Source organism: Cynoglossus semilaevis, chromosome 19, assembly GCF_000523025.1.
Source record: "Cynoglossus semilaevis isolate Cse_v1.0 chromosome 19, Cse_v1.0, whole genome shotgun sequence".
NCBI lineage: Eukaryota > Metazoa > Chordata > Actinopteri > Pleuronectiformes > Cynoglossidae > Cynoglossus > Cynoglossus semilaevis.
The window spans coordinates 5226607-5244430 of record NC_024325.1 but is presented as its reverse complement, the minus strand read 5'-3'; the positions used below and the strand labels follow the sequence as shown (position 1 = coordinate 5244430).

Here is a 17824-nt window from a genome sequence, read left to right as displayed (position 1 = left end):
CTGCCGCACGTGGTGATCATAGTTGGATGACTGGTTAAAAGATGTCGTGAGGCAGTTCATTTTAAGAACAATAAGTGAAAGTGTCCATATTGTCTCCAAGGTGTCCCTTTGAAGAGGATTGAAAAATTGGATTGGAAACAATGGTCATTGTTTTTCAAACTTGAGTGGCTCTTCAGACAAACTGTTCAATGTGAATTTTTGGCCATTTTGTTTAGTTAAGGGCCATGTTGCTAATATAAAAATAATTATATAGTTAGCATATAAAATGTATACTTTGTGTGTGTGTTAATGCATTTATTTACTTTATTTATTAGGTCTGTTTAATGATTCCAATTTTGATTCTGATTGTGATTCATCAGAATCAAAATCAAAAAGCCAGCATGTGGAATAATCATGATTAATCATGATTGCAATTAATCCTGATTTATCATGATTAAATTAGCTAAATCACTACAGTTAAATATGACCAGAAAAAATTATATAAATAAATACATATTTATATTTAATTGTATTTGCGACTAATCCAATTATTATTATGGAAGGATTATGCAAATATGTATATAAAAATATATTTATATATACGTATATATATGTAGATGTATACATATATACAATATATATGTGTATATATATAAATAACAGTAACAGTTATTACTGTGTACCTCATTAGTCAATGGTGCTGGTGTTCTTGACAGGTTCTAAATAGAGGAAGAGACAAAATTCAAAATGGAGAACAGGCGTTTTATCTTTAACTGTAACGTACGATTCATAACCACACAATTGGGATCTGTTAGACAGTACGGGTTTGTTTTTACTGTCAGCATTTCTCATCTGCACTCTGTTCCCAATCTCCTGAATGCTTAAAATATACTATACCTAAAGTCAATCTCTATATGGATTCCTTCATGCCACCAGCTTTTTATAAAATACACATAAAAACACTTCCTGCCCACACTTTGTGGGCTGCTCCGCTTTGTATTTGCATAGGCAGTGGTAAAAACAGGAATAAAACAGGATCTATTCTCTGTTTTGACACAACTGAGATCTTTTTACAAAGATGTCAGTGTTGCTGCATAAGAACCCTGTATGGTGCATATTAGCATTCACTCCTCTCCATAGTGGGTCTTTGCTGAAAGCCTCCCTCATGCTGGTCAGCACGGGTATTTTGCATTGTGACTGGATTTAAGGTATTTTGTCTGTCTGTGGGAAGTTTACCATGCTGTCATGCTAGCAGTCACGACGACACAACGACAGGAGTATTCTGTCAGCTCTGGGTGTGCTTATCCTTCTCCGTTCTCCGCACTTGTTAATGGCATAAAAAGTTGTAAAAAATTTGAATACCCCTCATGCTGTATACAACAGCAGGGTTTTCAATTTGACACCTCTAAGGACAGCAGCATTAGCCACATTTCTGCTTGCCTCTGTATTTGTCTGCCTGTGTAATGCACCATAAAGTCTGTTTATCCTTGTTGCCATAATGCGTCAGTGCAAACTTGTCCACTGTGCTGCTCCACCAGCAGCAGAAAGATGTTCACTGTGTGACTGGGTCTAAAACAGGCCGCTCTTAACACCATTCAGCCGATCATTACTTTTTTCTTTTTTCTTTTTTTTTTTTGCTGTGTTGCTGCTGAACTCTGAACGCGTCAGAGCTCATGCAGTTCCACTGGCTTTTTCATTTAAACACATTTACAACAGTGATTCCCAACCACTATTCCTAGGCAGCCTAGTGTGCAATGTAAAGGTTTACTATGTAAAGTTAGCCAAATTCACTTGATACATCTACAAACTATTTATTTTAATTATTAATTATTTCTTTTATCAAAAAGACCTAAAAAAAGGTCTATGGTGTTTAAATTAAATTCAAACAAAATTCACAAAACATGATTTTCACAAAACAGGAAGCATATTAATAGCAATGTATCGACATGTTGCTGCTGTAATAAAGCTAGTTTTAAAAACTAGGCATAGATTTTAAAAATATGAGAAATCAAAAACTGAGATCTGGCTAGTAGTTTAAAATGACTCTGTTTGAGCCCAGCCTGTTCTAAACTTGATGAGAAGTATGTCCATGTGGGCTAGATATGGTTATCAGTCCGCTTTTGCTAACATATGGACAATTAGTATGTGGTCTACATGTAACCAGCAGGCAATTCCTCCTGGTCATGGGAACCATTAGAAATGCTGGCTTTATATGTAGCAGCCACTCGTCAAATAAACGTCATTATTTTTGTCAAAACCACATCTGTGAGCCACTGTACTTTAGTTGTAAATATGAAATACTATCATATCATTTTGTTTTAATCTATGACAGTAAAAAATAATCTAATTGTTCTAAAAGAAGGAAAACACACTGGTCCTAAAACACCTGCCGTACCTTTAACTTGACACCAGCACGTACTGTAGAGATGTCGTGTAGATCACAGAAACACCGTCAAGATGAAGCCTCAGAAAAACAAACTCACAGGAGTAGATTACAACCACACAGGGGGAAAAAGGAGTGTGTAAAAAAAAAAAAATGTATTCAGATTGTGGTTCCGCTCCGTGCACATGTATACAGTACACGTGCGCTGTACTCAGGGTGTGTTTAAGATGTTTAGCCTGAGGAAACCGGGGCCTTGTTGGGAGCAAACACAGCACGGCTCCAACTCAAACTGGCTTTTAATATACACGGGTACAGCAGGCCTGATTAGCTGGCAAACTGTGGGGGGCCAAGCTAGTAAGGGCGGGGGACTGCATCTCTTTATGCGTCTTAAACAGACACCCACCTACACAATTTTTGTTATTTTTCGGTACTTCAGTCGCGTCAGTAAGGCACAGCCCTGCCCTATGTGTGCTGTACGGTTAAAGAACAGAAACACAACGTTTATTTGACAGTTCAGTCGCACAATATCGTGGCATATTTTAGCTTAACTTGTCTGTTGCTTATTTTTTCTTTAAAAAAAGAAAAGATAACAAAAAAGAAGAAAAGAAACAGCAACTTCAAGTGTCTATTTGTTTACTTTCATAGTATAATATGAAAGAACTCTGTGTGTGTGTGTGTGTGTGTGTGTGCGTGCGTGCGTGCGTGCAGCTTCTCTGTGCCACAACAGACTTGTTAGCTTTCAGCGTGTTGTTTAAACGTCTATCTTACTGTGTGTTTCTGCCACAGCAGGAACATTTTTCTTTGAAAGTGAAAATTATAGCACACCACCTGTTTGGCAGCAAACAGCAAACGGAGCCAGTCGAGTACATCACAACATTTTGTGTCATTAAGTCCAAATTTATTAATAAACACCTCTTCCGACAGAATGTTTCACTTATTATTTAGCCACCGCTTGCTAACATGTAAAGCCAACATTATTAATAGGACGACAGTTTGTTAAGTCTGAGTCTAAAAAAGACGCTGCCTCATGTGGACAATGTGGCTGTGCTAATCTGTTATCATGGCTATGTCAGCGACGCAGTCTGCGTCACAATGTGAGCCTTTGCAACTCTCAGAGGCTGCCACAGGAGGCGCCATTAGGTAAGCTTATTTCAATTTTAATAACAATAAACCATGTAATCAATGCAATCATCACTACAGTTTCTACATTTTTGAATAAAATAGAATGGCATTTTTCTGCCATGGGTCTTTTTCAGGTGAGAATCCTACAGACCATAATATAACTTAAGAACAGACCCTGGATCTTATCTACTACTTCTTCTTTTAACGCCTGTTCTTTTATAACGCAAACTCTAATCGAACATGAAAAATCAAGTGGCATCTTGGCCCCTCCCTCGGCCTATGATTTACTGACCATAAAGCAGATGCCACTAAAGCTGCCACGTCCCTCACCTTCATGTTTAAGTCATCACATTCCCCACTGGCCCCTGATTCTACATTTCGGGCTTTTCATCGGAGACCGTGCTGACTCCACTCACTGGCCGTCCTGTAAATCGCTCTTTTATGGCCCTTGTAATGATCCCCCAGTCGGCCATCTCCACTCCGTCGCACTGCAGATAGAACCTGCAGCTTCTGGCAGCTGACACAAGAGAGCTCAGCGTGGTGGGAGGAGTTAGTGGGAGACTGGAAAACACACACACACTTGCACAAGCACACCAGGCAGATACTGTACAACCGCCCGATGTTCACCGTCATAAAAATGCATGGCTTTTCACACCCCATCTACCTTAATCCCAACTTCCTGTGTAAAGGTCGGAGAAAGTGCCCACGGCAAGTTTTATTTTATTTTTTCTCACTATACGTTGACGACATCCGAGTGTGCACAAAGGCATGCCGTCAAGTGTAGAGCTATCTGACTACAAATCTTTAGTGCCCTGGTAGCATTAGCATTTTACATGATTTATTTCAAACCTGGCTTTTACCGCTACAGTGCTTTGGGGACAAGATGGAGCTCGGATTTAATGGCAAACACAGACCTAAGCGCTAAACTCACACTTCAAATATGCTCCCAAATATCTGCAATGAATTATGATGAAACATGGAACTTGGCTTTCACTAAGTAAAGCTTCAAAATAGAATTCAACATCCACTGTCACTGGTTTTTAATTGTAATGTCCTTATAGTAAAACATTACTATTTTTCTATGGCAAAAATTTTGCTGCTCTCTGTTGTGACATAACTTAAGTAAAACTGGGTACTATTGCATACATGAAAGGTGTACTAACCTGTGTTGTGTACACAACAGTCTCCACAAGCTCTACCCATAATTCCCTCATGGCTCCAGGCCCTGCTGTGGCACATCTGCTTCAAAGCAGTGTTTATGGAGATATGGGTTGATTAGTCTGTGCCTTCATTTTTATGACTGGTTTATGGCTAAAAATTAACACGGTCCGTTTTTGTTGACTGGTTGGCGATATGTTTTTCTTTTCTCCAGTGTTTACACACATTAAGACTCACAGACAAAACTAAATTATTAGATGTTAAATAATTTCTCCCTGTTGTCAGAATCAATCACTTTCTATTATCAAACATAACCAAATGTGATGAAAAAAAATGTCATCTGCGAAGCTGAGACTGACCCTGTTTACTCTCTGATATGGTCCTCCCATTTTCTTCACCCAGTCACATTCTACTCCAGCCCCACCCAGCCACACATTAAAAGAAAAGGCAGACACCCCCCACTCACTATTTAGTATTCCTGCCACGTCTGGCTCTCAGAGTCGCATTAAATTGGGATCAGGCAGATTAGACTATAATATAGACGACTATTAAAGGCTGCAAATGAGAGCCATGGGTTAGATCCTGAGCGGGGGCCCAGTCTGCCTCAACACCAGTGTAATATCCCCTTACTATGACAATGACTTGGAGGGAAATGAAAAAAACATTCTCTGATGATCACCATTGTACAATGAATAGTAAGTGCAGAATTGAACAAGATTGTTTATTTTAATTTTTCATTAGTCCTTATTCTCCCAGTATTATGATTCAAAATAAATGATTCAAGTAAAGTTGGCTGGATATTACAGTTAGTAATTTCAGAATTATAATTAATTATAATGCTTTATTAATGTGAGAGACAACAAGTCTTTTGGTGTGTGTTTTTTTTTTTTTATAAGGATCGGTTTCCAGGCTGGGAATATTTAGCATGTGACAGGAGAGTGTGACCGATCACAAGGCAGTTTAGAAAGAGAGGACATACAGTTGGCTCTTTTACTGCAGCTGCTTTGCATAAACTTCCCTTTGTAGAAATATCATGACTGCAGTTTTAACAAGTACTGTCATTGTTCCAGAGAAACCTAAAAAGGCAAGTGTTATGAGTGCAGCACTCAGAGCTGCAGAAAGATTGGCCCCTCTGTACGTGTCATGTGTGAAACGATGATGAGAGGAGGTCAGGGAAGGACAACAGAAGCAGAACCTGGTGGAAAAACATATAAAAACGACACATTAGACTTATGTTGTGATTCAGCTAAATGTATTAATGTGACTTTTTTTTTGTTGTGAACATTTAAAAATATGAAATAAAGCCCAGTAGTATTATTACCTGTACGGAATTATTCAATCAGATTATAGGGTTTTTTTTATGATCTGTTTTTTTGGGTTTTTTTTTTTTGTTGTTGTTTTTTTGTTTGTTTTTATTATCTATCTTGTTAATTTGTCCAAAACTAACCCTGTTATTTAGAAGTTACCATGTTTGAATGAACAATTTACATTTACACTAGACATTATTGCTGCTGCTTATGGCAAATGACAACATTTACATTCACACTGAAAGAAGACTATGTAAATAAACAGTTTCCTCCTTAAGAATTTATCAGTCACATTTTAAGAAAGACAACGTCGTACAGCATAAAAATCACTTATCTGTATCTCCGATAGGAATAAATAAAACATTAAAATTATAAAATTATTAGAATCATTACAGAAGGGCAACATGTGAATTCATATGGGGGATATGTTTAGAGAATTTTTATGTGTGTATTTTTGTATTTTTTTGTAGTATTTTTGTGTGTGTGTCAAAGTAGAACAAAGGCCACAAGGTTAAATGAAGCCACAGTTGACACAGATAAATTTATATTGAGTGGGTCTTCAGGAGTGTATTCTGACGCCCACGTCATTGCAGTGACTGCCGTCTACCGAGTGGAAATGTTCCTATATATGACCTTCTCCTTGAAAGCACACGTGGGTCGGGGGCTTCCCTATAGAATTGACATTTCTTATAACAGGCAGATTAGATGGATTAAGGTAATGACACATACAATTATTTTAGATGTAGGAAATGATTAGAGAATGGGGAAAAAACATGTTTGTGGACATTGTCATAGCCTTATCTAACAATGTACTACAGAGTTTTGTACAATGGCACTCAGATTATCCACTGTCTCCAAATGTTTAAACTTTAAGGTTTTTCACAATGACTTCCTGTCTTTCTCTTCAGACATCCACTCTTCCCCCTGTTGGCCTTACTGTTTGAGAAATGTGAGCAGGCGACGCAGGGATCTGAATGCATCACCTCGGCCAGTTTCGATGTGGACATTGAAAACTTTGTTCACCAGCAGGAGCGGGAGCACAAGCCCTTCTTCAGTGAAGATCCAGAGCTGGACAACTTGGTGAGTTCCTCTCTTCGCACAATTCCTGTCTGAAAGTTACACATACTGTTAAACATGCTCGACATAAGTTCGGGCCTAAAGTCAACAACTTTTTACTGCCTCCCTGTCAGTCGCTGCTACACATCACACCTTAGGTATTGTTTTGAGGGAGTGGGAATTGTTTTCCAAACAAACAGAACAGCATCTTTATGGGGTTCTGGCTCTGGATTGTATTATAGTCATAAAATATCGGAACATTTGTCCAACATTTACTGCCCAACACTTGAGATTAAGATACAGAAGTCACTGGGCCAACACTCCACACTGGATACAGAGGTTTTCAATTATTTTCTATCGCCATTGAGCTGATCAGGAAGTAACCTGGGGACCACTGTTGTTCAGACCAAGAACAGGTGTTCTGATTACTTTTGTTGTAGTTTTGTTATGGTTTTTTTTCTGTTTTTTCCTTTTCTTGTTAGTGTTATTATTGGGTGTTGTGAATTGCAGCATCTGTTTGTTCCTGTCAGTACAGTGCTGAATAGGAACAGTCCCATATCATTCTCTGAATCCAGCCTTGCTCCTTAGTCTTTAGTCTAGTGGTGAAAGATGGTTCTAGTAACCATAGAAGGAAGCACAATTTCTGTCGCTTTCTGCAATCACTTCTGCCCCAGAAATGAGTCAATGGGCAAAATGCAGGATTCTTCTATTTCTTAATTTTTTTAATTTGTTGCAAAGGCCAAAAGCCTTGGAATTAAAAACTTATCTTTATTGGTCATTGTGACACAGCACAGCACAGCACACCATGCACAACGAAATTTGCCCTCTGCATTTAACCCATCACCAAAGTGAACAGTGGGCAGCCATGGTCGGCGCCCGGGGAGCAGTGCTTGAGGACGATGCCATGCTCAGTGCATCTCAGTGGCAACCTGGCAGTTGGTGGATTCGAACCTGGGGCCTTCCAGACCGAAGTCCGCCTCCTTCACCACTAGGCCACCACTGCCTGAATGTCAGATCAGGTGACAACTACAAAACCAAGGACCACTCTCAATACCTTCATGGACCACTATGAGGCTGTGGACCGCTAGTTGAAAACCCCTTCTGTGGTGGACTCTAGTTTCACAGTTTTCTTTTTGTTTGTTATAATATTGGGAAACGATATGAACTCATCTCAATGCAGTGGAAAAGCCCAGTTACTGTTTTTACTGCAACCTAACGTCATCTGCCAGTCATTTATACAGTAAAACCCAGTGGTTTGTTTCATTTTGTTACAGCGCAGTGATTACAAGTTAGGGCTTGGAGGATGCTGATGTTGGTCAGTGAAACAAACAAACAGAAACAGGCCAAACTGAAGCCAGACACAACAAAGGAAAAAAAGAGGGCAATGATGCTGTTACAGTAGTGGTGGTGGCAGGCTGACAAGTGCTGTACAGTCAATTAATTCTGCATCTGTGTGTTTTATGAGACACTGGGCGTGGGCATTCTTCCCACAGGGCAGTTACTGTTTTAGAGGGTAGTCATGTTACTGTCCCCTGATTAAGCCAGCCCAGTTCAATTAGCTGATTTATCTCCTCCTTGACTGAGGACTTTCCTGTCCCCTCTGTTGACATCGAGTGCTGACTTTGACGGTGCGAAGTGTGGAGAAAAGTCATGCTGTGGATGAAAAGGTAGATGAGTTTGAGAAATTTTCAATGTTCAGCACCAAAAATGTAAATGTAGCAAATACAATCCTATCCATAAAAAACATAAAAAAACCCACATATTAAAAATGTTTTAAACGTATGATTAATATACAAAGAAATAAACAAAAAAATCCTGGCATTGATAAGCTTAGTTTTACACTGCTATCCTCATCCTGGGAGGTAAAAATCGAGGTTGGCGGCTGATATTGACTGGTTCCATGTGAGCTTTCATGGCAGATTTTAATCTTTTAACAGATATAGGAGAAAATACACAAAGAGGGTTGAAACCTTGCTGGTGTACGCAGGGGCAGATACACTCTGTGACCCTCTGAACGAGTGAATTCGACCTCAGTCGAGTCGAACAGCTCTTCTGCGTGATGTTTCAGTGTTGTTTGTGTTTGACGAAAGAAGTGATCGGTCAGTAATAATGTTATGGATGTCACTAAGCTGTGAGACGAAACAAAAAACGATTTGGTCGAGACACAAAGGCACAAAATCATTAGCAGTGGTTAGGGCAGTCTAAACGAATGTGTTAATCCTGTTAACTATTTATGAAGATTAATCAGATTAAAATTTCACATTTTAACACATGGGCAGAAGGCTGTACACGGTAATAATTCCACCGACCAATCACTCATTGTTTTTCTCTCATGAACCTATTATATATCCTGATTGATTTAAGATTAATTAAGATTGTGATTAATCACAATTATTCCGATTAATCCACAACTACCCTGTGATTAATCTACTGACAGCACTGATAAAAATAATGATAATAATAATTATTATTGTTGTTGTTGTGATTGTTGTTATTGTCGTTGCTGCAATCCAACTCAGGCCAAAAATATTGTCAGATATATATTTGACCTCATATATTTGTCAGCTATATATTTGACCTCTCTTATTGTAAAAGCTCCTCCCTGGCCTGACTTGGTGATGAACGCTGATTCAGGGCCGTCTGTAAAATGCACATCATAAACTCCTAAAGGAAACATCTGCAAAACCTTCCTCAGTTTTGTTTGGCCTTGATACCGTCTGAATACTCACTACAAAAATACTCTATCATTGTTTCATGTGAAACACAAAGTTTCCCTAATCTGATGAAAATAACCCAAACAATATCCAATTGTTAGGAAACCAGAATTGAAACACAGTTTCAGAACCAGGCAGCTTTCACTTCTGATGGACAAGGCTTGAATATATGTTTTTTTATGTTTTTTTAATCACTGTCTTGGGGAGCAGCAGGATGATGGGATGACAGGTGCTGCCTCTTCATGGAGTCTGCGTATATCATTGGAACACAGAAAAATGACAGTCACTCCCTAAGTATCAATAAAAGTCACATGGCATCCTGTAGAATTGACTGTAAACATGTCAGCTTAGGTTCCTGCTTTTTTCTGGCATTCTCTTTGGGGATTTTTTTCCCGAGCTGACAAAAGTATCTGGACATACATGAATAAATCCTTGTCCATTTTCCCATCCTTTGGAATAACAGAAACAGGGGTTTTTCTGTGAATCCTTTATGATCTGCCAAATATTCAACCTAATTATGTATCTGGGCAGCTGCCAACAATGGAGACAATCCATTCAAATGCTTTCACTCCATTGAAAGTGCTGTACAAGTGCTGTTGTTATGGCTCCACATGGCCATTGTAGTGTAATTACAACCAGTGTTTTTTTTTCTCGACTTTCGTGCTTTGTTTAGATGGTGAAGGCCATTCAGGTTCTGAGGATCCACCTCCTGGAATTAGAGAAAGTCAATGAGCTCTGCAAAGATTTTTGCAATCGCTACATCACCTGCCTGAAGACAAAGATGCACAGTGACAACCTCCTGCGTAACGACCTGGGAGGACCTTACTCACCGTCACACACCAGTCTCAACATGCAGCAGGTCAGTCATGAATAAGAAGTGTTTTACGTCTTAGTTCTTGTATCCCTCTCAGTGTAGCACTCCCCAACATCCCAAGTGTGCCATTTATCACCAGGTTGATTTTGCTGTTGGGAGTTTTTTTTCCAGTGACAAACAGTGCAACCTCCTCATGTTTACTCACTAGTGTCTCTCTGTGATCCCCCAGGAACTAATTCAGACCTCCTCTCCATCCATGACCTCTGTCTCCAGCTCTGTTAACCCGTCTGGGATTGTGGTGCCTGCCGGGGGTCTGCAACAGGGCAATGTCTCCATGACTACCATCAACTCACAAGTGGTTTCAGGTAAGCATGTGTTGACACACACACTCACACACTCTCTCTCACAGACAAACACTAAAACCAGGTGCCACATTGACTTCTTTTGTCTTCTTCTATTTTCATTAGCCTAGCCTGTCCTGCTCTTAACAAAACAACAGACACATTAACAGCAGCATTCGGATTTAACGCATATTTATTACTTTTTTCTTTGCTTATATTTTTTGAATAATTTGTTTGAATAAATTATGTTGAGTAAATTTCAGGACATATACCTCAAGTATCTCTGTTTGTAGTACATTTACAGTAAACCACCTTCGCTAATGAGACACTCGGGTTACATACCTTGAACCTTGAACGTCATTGTAATACTCCATTCTTAGCTAACATAACATACTTCTGTTTATGAAAATATAAGTACTCAGTGCTGTCATGAATTTCAACATTAATATTCATTGGTAATCTCTCCAGTGCGTTATTGACTATACAAACATACAGTATATCCTAATTAAATTAAAATGTTTGCACATTTAATCTGATTCTATATTGGCTTTCACTTTGTCATGCAGGGTTGCATGAAGTTACACTGACATCAGAGTGACATCACACCTGGATTAAATTATATCATAATCCAGGCTAGGAATGTATTAGTCACAGTAGCTCAGTGGGGAAGAAAAAAAAAACAAGTTAATCCTGAAAATGTGATTAAAAACTAACATCCAGGTCTTTGGTGTGGTTTGCATATTTTAAACACTGGAGCCTAAGGTTGAGCAGCCTAATAATAATGAGGAGATAATTTACTTCACTTCATCAGCGGTGACTGATGTTCTGTGATACGTCCATGATACGTCCTGGCCTCGGTCTCTGCTGCAGGAATGTCAATCCTGTCCTGAGGAATTCCCTTTTAACACAAAATAAATCAATGTCCCTGTGTTTGATCGCTACAAATCGAGGAGCTCAAACAGAGTGAAAGTAGGAGTGTGAAGATCAAGCCTTATTAAGCCAGAAGCAGAAACACTCTGTCATCCTTTTTGGGTTCAAAGGGAACTAATGCACCTTGAATTTATTTAATCATTTCTCTTGTTTGCCTTGTTTTTGTTTGCCGGGCTGGCAGGAAGCTAATAAGGCTCTGGTGGTTGTGTGGGATGAGGCTGCCAGTTGCTCCTGAAATCACTTGATACTCATGAAGGCAAATTATCCCCTCAGGTGGGACCCTGTACCAGCCAGTTGCCATGGTGACATCACAAGGGCAAGTGTTAACGCAGGCACTGCCGCCAGGAACCATTCAGATCCAGAACTCGCAGGTAACAGCAGTGGGCTGCTGATGTTACAGCCAAAATGTTGTCAATTCATTTCTTCTGTTTTTCTTTTTTCTTTTTAATCAAGGACAATCCATATTTCCCAGAATGCCCGCCGGGCGCCTTTTCATTGTGTCTGTCTGAACTCGATCCGGTCTGCTGAGACCTAAAATGGAAATTGTTTGTTCACATTGTGTGATGTGTTTACATTACTGAAGGTAGAAGAGTGAATGACAGGTGCATTTTATTGATCCTTTAACTTCAATTAATGATCAATGGTATTGATTTAAACAGATGGAGGAAACTTCAAAGTTACCCCTGACATTTTGAGTCATTTTTTTAACGTATTGCACAAAAACCTCTTGACTCCTGAGGAGGAGAGTAAAGTATTATGGACAGGAAATATTATGCCCACAAACATTTTATCAGCTCTCTATGAAAAGGGTTTGAAGCAGCTAACCCCAACATGAATGACTTTTATATGACACAAGGACACATTTCTACTGTCAGTGTTTCCCTCTCATTTATTTTCCTCTGGCGTTGTTTATTCTGCGCGAGGTGGTTGTGCAAATGAATGGACTTCGTACTCTTTAATACTAATCAAATAAACAACATAGCTGTGGGCCGTTGGGCATTATTTGAATTAAGAGTGTTCATCAAATCCAATATGTGTGTGTAGCACCGTAGCGAGGACGCGGGGGGGACGCCGCAGGGAGGAGGACAAACCTTGTTTGGCAAATAGCTGAGTGGGGACAGAACCTTTGGAACTCCTTGTCCACAGGACAGCGTCTGATGAGTGTCTCCTCCAAATGTAGGGAACGTTGTGCACTTGACTCCTTGTGAGGTCTGTTTAGAGGACACTTGGTCTTTGCAAAGTTAGAATGCCTTTGTTTTGCTGCCTACGAAGGGAGGAATCTGACCTGGATAATTGGTGCTGGCTCATTAAACAACAGTCAAAACATAGGACAAAGACAGCGCTCCAAAGACTGAGCTGTGTGGCCCACACCAAACAAACTGCTGTGTGAGAGAACATATAAACAAATGCTGGGGAATTTCATTTGCAAGAAGATGGCTGGACGTTGGTCAGCCAACGTCGGTCGGGCGTTGGTCACAGTCATTGTGAGAAAGTTGACATTTTTGTCAGTATCTTCATACTCCTCAGCTTGTCTACATGGATCTTTGGTTTAACCCAGTGGTTCTCAATTATTCTCTGCTATGCGCCCCCTTGGGGACAGAACTGTTTTTACGGTAGATCATTTTCAGACTTTTTTTCTTCTTCATTCGGATAGATACATTATTTATTGAACATCATAGTTGTGTTGAAGTTGTCACAGAGCTAACTATGCAGCTCTCCTGACCTGGAGAGACGTTGACATCCAGGCTGGTCATTCTGTCCGTGATAACTCTGTGAACAACAGATACCCGGGCATGGAGGTCTAACACACAGGCAGGGAATTGAACTCAGCCTCGCTACTACTTACACTGATGAGTGATCACACGCATGGTTCCACCAATTTATTCACTCCAGTCCAACTGTCTCCCAGAACAGCCCTGTTGCCAGGACTGGTGGGAGCTGAGAGAAAGGTCGATCACATGATACCAGCCTGCAGATGTGTAATGTATAGTTCATGCAAATATATATTTGAAATATTCATATGAATTCCAGCCTTGCCTGATTCTTGAGCCCAGTGACCGCTGTTCAAATGAGCTGTTTTAAAACATATTCTAAACACACAGAAGCAGTGCATCTGTACATATGTGGGGTTTTTTTCACTTTGGACTTTTTGTCCATTGAGATGGTACCTGTGTTTGGAGAAGGAGGCACACAACACAAAGAACACTGTCCCCACAGCGAAAACACAGAAGTGTCAGTAAAATGTTGTGAGAAAGAAAAAATCTAGAAAAATCTGATGAAAGAATTTTGTGACAGAGTCCTCAGTGTCACAGTCAGTATCCAAAAGGTGTCTTGGTTTGTCCTTTTTTTTCACTCCATTTCTCAACTGGAGCATTCTTCAAAGAACGTGATAAATTGTATCCAAAAGTCAGAAGTAACTGTTATCAACTGTGCCATACAAAGGGATGTGCACGAAGCTGTGGCTCCAGTGTGATTGAAAATATACTGAAGTCCAGGGTTTATAAGGAGGAAATGGAATGTCCTCTCCTGGGTTAGTAACTGGATGTCGGTTCATCTTGTAAAATAATGTAATCTGCAGCTAATATATATAAAGGTGTATGTCATATGTTTAGAAGACATTTTCCACTTGACAAAATGGACAGAGGTTAATTTCCTCTGTCGAAGTTCATAATATTGTCTTTAGCTGTTCATGATTTTCAGATCAATACGTTGCTCTGAATGTCAGATAGATTCATTTAGAGTTAGAAAAAAGCATTGATCTGTTAAACAGTAGACCATTAACACCTGCGATGCGTTTACTGTCTTCGGTTGAGCAACTGCAATCTGTTGAGACACCTCTGCATGCTGTCGGACTGGAGGCGCAGGCTCATAGAACACAGTGTCAACCAAGCAGAACCTAAATGTACCATATAGAATGAATTAAATCTCTGCACTTCTGCCCAGCCATTGTGACTACAGCAGTGTCTGAAATCTAAAAAGATCTTTACTAATATACCGTACTCATGAATGGAACTAGAACAGACCAAACAGATGCATTTAAACTGCAGGTGGTCAGAAAGCTCAAAACTCAGATCATCTAGTCCTTCAGACAATTACGACCAAATAGTTCTTTGTCACTGAACACAGAAACTGGCTCAGGAAACACCGTTGCTCTTTCTACCAGCTCCTGACTACTGCAGGACTAGACGCTGTGAAGCACTTACTTTCAACCTTGAGGCTCACTTCACCCTGAACTGGTGGTGGAGTTAAACTTGTCCAAGCACCAAACAGGCTACTGACCCTCTTGTGTTTCCGCACAGTCAAGGATGTTGTTTAAGTATCATTACTCAAACTACGTTACCATGGTGACACCTGAAGAGGTGTCGCTTCTCTCCCGGCTGAAAGGAGATTTTTTTTTATCCTCTCTTTGTTTCTGTGGAAACAATAACTAAGCTCCAGCATCTGTCTCCTTTTTTCTTTCTTCCCTTTTTCTCAATCCTTCTCTCCCTCCACCATCTGTCGTAAAGGTGAACCTGGACCTGTCATCCCTGTTGGACAGCGAAGACAAGAAGTCCAAAAATAAGAGGGGGGTCCTTCCCAAACATGCCACCAACATCATGCGCTCCTGGCTCTTCCAGCATCTCATGGTGAGACAGAGAGCAGGTCTTTGAGGTTTTACTCTCATGTCCAAAATGTAAAACTAACCTCTTTTCTCCTGGTGTTTTTCCAGCACCCATATCCAACAGAGGACGAGAAAAGACAGATTGCTGCACAGACAAATCTAACCCTTTTACAAGTGAACAACTGGTGAGACGCTGACACAGTGTAACCACAGCCGTAAAACCACTGCACGTACATGTAAAGACTCTTAATGTTGCTGCAGTGGGAACATTAAGTGACACTTAAAGTAAACTTCAGTGCTTTAGTAAGCGCTTAAACAATAGCGCCATCTTGTGTTGTTTTACCTCCAGTGCATCCGAGTGCAAATTACTTTTTTGCATGTCACGACATAAATTAGTTGCTTTATACATTATATGAGTAATACTGCATCCATCCATCCATCCATTTTCATCCTCTTATCCGTTACCGGGTCACGGGGGCAGCAGTCCCCACCCACATCACACTGCACCGTACCACACGACCTAAACCTCCCTGTGGGTGGTGAGTCCACTGGAAAGTAATACTGCATTTTGTTTTAAATTTTAGATGACATAAATACATCAAGAATATGTTTATGTAAGATGAATATTTAGTCTTTAGTGACAGATAAGTCACGTGGCTGTAAATACTTTTTATTATTATATATTAAATCATTTGGATTTTGTTTATTTTATAGATAATAATGGAACATATTTTAAAACTATACTAGATTTGAATAAGGCAATACTTAACTGTGTCTTTGACAAAACACTAGGTATGGAAGTGTGTATTTCTTCAAATGACAGAATGACATCATTATATTTTCTTTATAAGAATTATTTTAATAATGTTTTATTTATTTAGTATTTTAGCCACACCCAAACAGGTTAGCACTTTGTACCTGCCTTTATTTTCTGATATTTGAATATAAGTGCAGTAGATTTTCATACATTGAATCTCAACACTGAATTTTTAAGATATCACATACAATATCTTATACTTGTAAGCTACAGATGTACCTCAAGTACTTACACTAGTGTGTGTATGTGGCTCACTTCATTTCACAAATATGCAGCCCAGTCAAAATACATCAGGACTGAATGTGGCCTTAGTAACTTATTTGGCACATTCACTGCATACTACAGCTGTCTTTTGTATAATTGGAATAGCAGATGAATTTACTTTTATTTAGGCCAGTTCTACTTTTTGTTTTTTTTATATGGTAACATGTCGTAACGCTTGATCCAACATCTGGCAAAGCAGGTAAATAAAGAATTTGCTAGTAATCTGTAATATTTATGGGTTTAAGTACTATATGTATTATAAAATTATTGGTTGGGATTGTAACATAATTTACTCTTGGTTATTCTTCTTTATTTATGTGTATTTCCACTTCTTTCCTTCGACAACAGATTTCAGACACTTATTCTAATAAGAAAAACTAATCTTAATATCTTTGTCTGTGATGCAGGTTCATCAACGCTCGCAGGCGTATCCTACAGCCAATGCTAGATGCCAGTAACCCAGATCCATCCCCTAAAGCCAAGAAAATGAAGTCGCAGCACCGTCCGACACAACGCTTCTGGCCCGACTCCATCGTGGCAGGAGTTTTGCAGAGTCACAGATCTCAAAGTGGGAATAACTCTTACAGTGTGATCACAATTATATCATTAGATCACGAGTACACTGTAGAATAGACGTACAGTTTAGTCTGCTTAGTTTGATGATAACCACAGGGTGGCACTGTTGTTCCTTGTCCAACGTTTATGAAAAGAAAAGAGTCCAAAAACAACAAATTTGAGATTTTAGATGACGGAGAAATTCTATTTGTTCTGCAGGAATCATGATATTTATCTAAGCCTGTGCCCAAACTTTAGATTTGAACTTTGTGGGTTATAAATCAGAGAGACAGCTGTAAATAACATCACTCATGTCGACAGAATGGACTTTTCTATGTGAGCCCCAGAGAGTAGAACATAGATTTAAAGCACTTTTGGCTTCGATGCCAGTAGCTGTTTTTGTTTTGTAGTTTTAAGCCAGTTGACTCACCAGACATCACATACTTGATAACAGAAATGCACCGTGTGATAGAAACATCACAGCTGGCACAGAATGAACGTTCTTTCTGCCTTAAATTAGCAAAGTGATGCAACAACAAATGTCATTCCTTTGAGAAAACTTTTTCAAGAAGTTTATACTTTATATAATACTAGACTCTTTGATCAGTCCCTCAATGGACGATGGAAGAAATGTAACAAAAAGGAAAATACAGACATGTTGACTGTAGTAATTCCTGTTGTCTTTGCAAATACTCCAAGTCAGTTTTTCTTTCTGCAGCGCCCCCTATTTATAGATTTGACTATTGTCACACCCCTGCTCACATTTGTAGCTTTTGTTAAAAA

At 39.4% G+C, this 17824-nt stretch overlaps 1 protein-coding gene across 2 annotated transcripts in view; it reads left to right on the top strand.

Moving 5' to 3' along the window:
- Positions 1 to 17824, top strand: part of LOC103394963 (pbx/knotted 1 homeobox 2) — an 81163-nt gene that overhangs the window by 61195 nt on the left and 2144 nt on the right. For both annotated transcript variants that reach the window (XM_008332470.3, XM_017041829.2), the window contains 7 exons: positions 6858 to 7029; positions 10393 to 10578; positions 10763 to 10898; positions 12078 to 12175; positions 15311 to 15430; positions 15514 to 15590; positions 16894 to 17054. In XM_008332470.3, the coding sequence (XP_008330692.1) occupies positions 6858 to 7029; positions 10393 to 10578; positions 10763 to 10898; positions 12078 to 12175; positions 15311 to 15430; positions 15514 to 15590; positions 16894 to 17054 (950 nt within the window). The remainder of the gene's footprint in view (positions 1 to 6857; positions 7030 to 10392; positions 10579 to 10762; positions 10899 to 12077; positions 12176 to 15310; positions 15431 to 15513; positions 15591 to 16893; positions 17055 to 17824) is intronic.